The sequence below is a fragment of the Carya illinoinensis genome, chromosome 2 (assembly GCF_018687715.1).
Source record: "Carya illinoinensis cultivar Pawnee chromosome 2, C.illinoinensisPawnee_v1, whole genome shotgun sequence".
Lineage (NCBI taxonomy): Eukaryota > Viridiplantae > Streptophyta > Magnoliopsida > Fagales > Juglandaceae > Carya > Carya illinoinensis.
The window spans coordinates 27,750,632-27,753,506 of NC_056753.1; the positions used below are offsets into that span (position 1 = coordinate 27,750,632).

The window sequence follows — 2,875 nt, forward strand, 5'->3', positions numbered from 1 at the left end:
AAATCTGGGATCTCACAGTGCCTAATGTGACAAAAATGTTCTTATGGAAGGCTGGAAACAACCTACTACCTACCAAGGAGAACCTTTTTAGAAGAAAAGTGGTAAAAGAGAATTTCTGTCCAGTTTGTAAAGCAGAAGTAGAAACTGTTGAGCATGTCCTCTGGACATGTCCAGCGGCAAATGACATTTGGGCAGAGTTTGATGGCGGAGTCCACAAATGGAGTAGAACAGAAGATGGTTTCATGAGGCTATGGGAGAAAATGATGCAGAGCATGGATCAGAATCAGTTAGAAGAAGTGGCAATGGTGTTCAGAAACCTATGGTTACGCAGAAACAGTTTTGTTTTTGAACAACAGATGTCTGGCCCTACAGCAGTGATCAGAACAGCCAGGGAAGCTTTGGTAGAATATAAGAAAGCTCAAAGTCTATAGTTGAAGGAAAACCAGACTTCAGTGCCTACTAAAGGTTTACAGAAATGGAAAAAACCAGAGAATGGTTTTGTCAAAGTGAATTGGGATGCTTCTTTTAAGGCAAAAGAGAGGAAGATGGGAGTGGGGATCATTATAAGGGACGAGGAGGGAGAACCTTTAGTTGTTGTCTGTGACCAAAGGAATTATGTGGAAGATCCAGCAGTGGCAAAATACGTGGCTTTGAGGAAGGCTTTGGAGATATGCAGTGAATTAAACATTCACAATGCTATTTTTGAAGGTGATGCTAGGAATGTTATCTTGGCAATCCAAAGGGAAGAAGAAGATTTGTCAGTTTTAGGACCATTGATAGAGGATGCAAAGTCTTTTTTCAGAATTTATAGAGATTGGCAATTGCAATTTGCACATAGAGAGAAAAATACAGTGGCACATTGTCTAGCAAAAACAGCTTTAGGTTTGCTAGAAAAAATGGTTTGGATAGAAGATACGCCAGCCTTTGTAGCAAAGGGACTGGATTTTGACAGATCATGTAACACAGATTATCATCAATGAAATACTGAGTTATTCTTTTCAAAAAAAAAAAAAAAATTTACAACTTGAAAATGGGGTAGCATGCGCTGAGGTAGTACTGGCGGCGTTCTTCAGTCAAATTAACGTGAACGTGAGGTGCTGCATTATTGGTAGGGGTGTAAATTTTAACCAGTAAACCGGAAAACCGGACCGGACCGGTTGTGCCGGTTTTGAACCGGTCCGGTTTCAGTTCCGGCCATTTTTAGACCGGACCGGTACTATTTAATATGTGTATATTTTTTTATTTATTTAATGTTATATGTTATATATTTTATATTATATATAATTTTTTATATATAATATATAATAATATAAATTATAATTATATATAAGATAGTGTTATTTTAATTTATAAAATAAAAGTTTAATCTCAAACATGAAATTTAATTGATCATATGCTTTAAATATATAATATTATAAATATATATTATTTATTAATAACATTTTATCATAGATTCATAAGAAGTAAGAATCTAAAAAGAAAGAAAATCACTCAAATATTATTACTAAATTTTAATGGCCTAATACACTTAAAACTCTTTATATTTTTTTTGATAAATACATAAGACATTAGTAAATAAATATAAATTATATATATTAGCATATAATTTATATAAAGCCATACCAAAGCTATACTAATAGCATAAATTTTTTACATAGCACTTTTTTTTTTGCATAGCAGTCTTTTTATATAGTAGTTTTTTTTTTGAGTAAAATTTTTGACATAGCAGTTTTTTTTTTTTTTTTTTTTTTTTATAAACAGATTTTTTTTATAATAAATATATATTTTATTAAAACCGAAAAACCGGACCGAACCGGTAAAACCGAAATACCGGTTTAGGAGGGTAATCGGTGCGTAATCGGTTTTGAAAAATGTAAAACCGGTACCTACCGGTTCGGTCCTAGATTTTGTCTAAAACAGGACCGAACCGGACCGATTACACCTCTAATTATTGGGTAGTTGTAACCAATTTTTCAGAATGAACATGCCTTATTTGGTAGTCGTAGCCAATTTCTCCTAATGAACGTGAGGTGCTGTATGAGTGGCTACATGTGATAATTCTAATAAACTTATATTTGTTTTTTACCCAAGTCTTCCAAGTCTATCCATAAAGGGTTAACAATCGGACATTTCTTTTCTTCTTAGAAAGTGTAGAGTTTATGATTGGTTACAATTTCTAGAGCTTGAATAATATCAGCACATACTCCCACTCTCTCTGTCTGATTTTTTTCAGAAATGATTTATAGAAATTCTAATACATAAATTTTATGCAATTTTTTTAAAAGAAATTAAATATTATTGTAAAAAAATATAATTTTATTTTAATAAAACTCACAATTTTACAAAATATCTCTATAAAATTTATATATTTAAAATTTATACTGACTTGACCTTTTTCAATTTCATGCATAAGAGTATTAGTATTAGACTCTTTAAATTTATTTTTAAAATTTAATGAAAAGTACACATTTTTCATAAATATAAAACTTTTATATCTATAATTGTATATTAGATTAGCCATTAGATTCATTAAAATAATAATATAATATTATTTTTTTAATAAAAATTTTTTTATTTTTTTTTCATATTTTGTAATTATACTAACTATATGAAATTAATAGTTTAATTTAATATTTAAATAATTGATTTTCAATTAATTTAAAATAAAATAAAATTAAAATATTATATATTAAAATTAAAATAAAATATTTGAATATAGAATAGTAGATTTTTAAATTTAAAAAAAAATAATTATTGTAATTTAAAATTTTTTAAATATTTTTTTAATAAATTTAATATAAGTTTATTTTAAATAAATTTGTCAAAATTTAAAAATGGATGGAGCCAATATACTTTTAAGTAGAATGGAATCCGA

At 28.5% G+C, this 2,875-nt stretch overlaps 1 protein-coding gene across 1 annotated transcript; it reads left to right on the forward strand.

The window, feature by feature from the left end:
* The first annotated feature begins 545 nt into the window (after positions 1-545).
* LOC122301849 lies at positions 546-980 on the forward strand. The gene has a single exon (XM_043113215.1). The coding sequence runs from the start codon at positions 546-548 to the stop codon at positions 978-980; it is 435 nt and encodes a 144-aa protein (XP_042969149.1).
* The last annotated feature ends 1,895 nt before the right edge of the window (positions 981-2,875 follow it).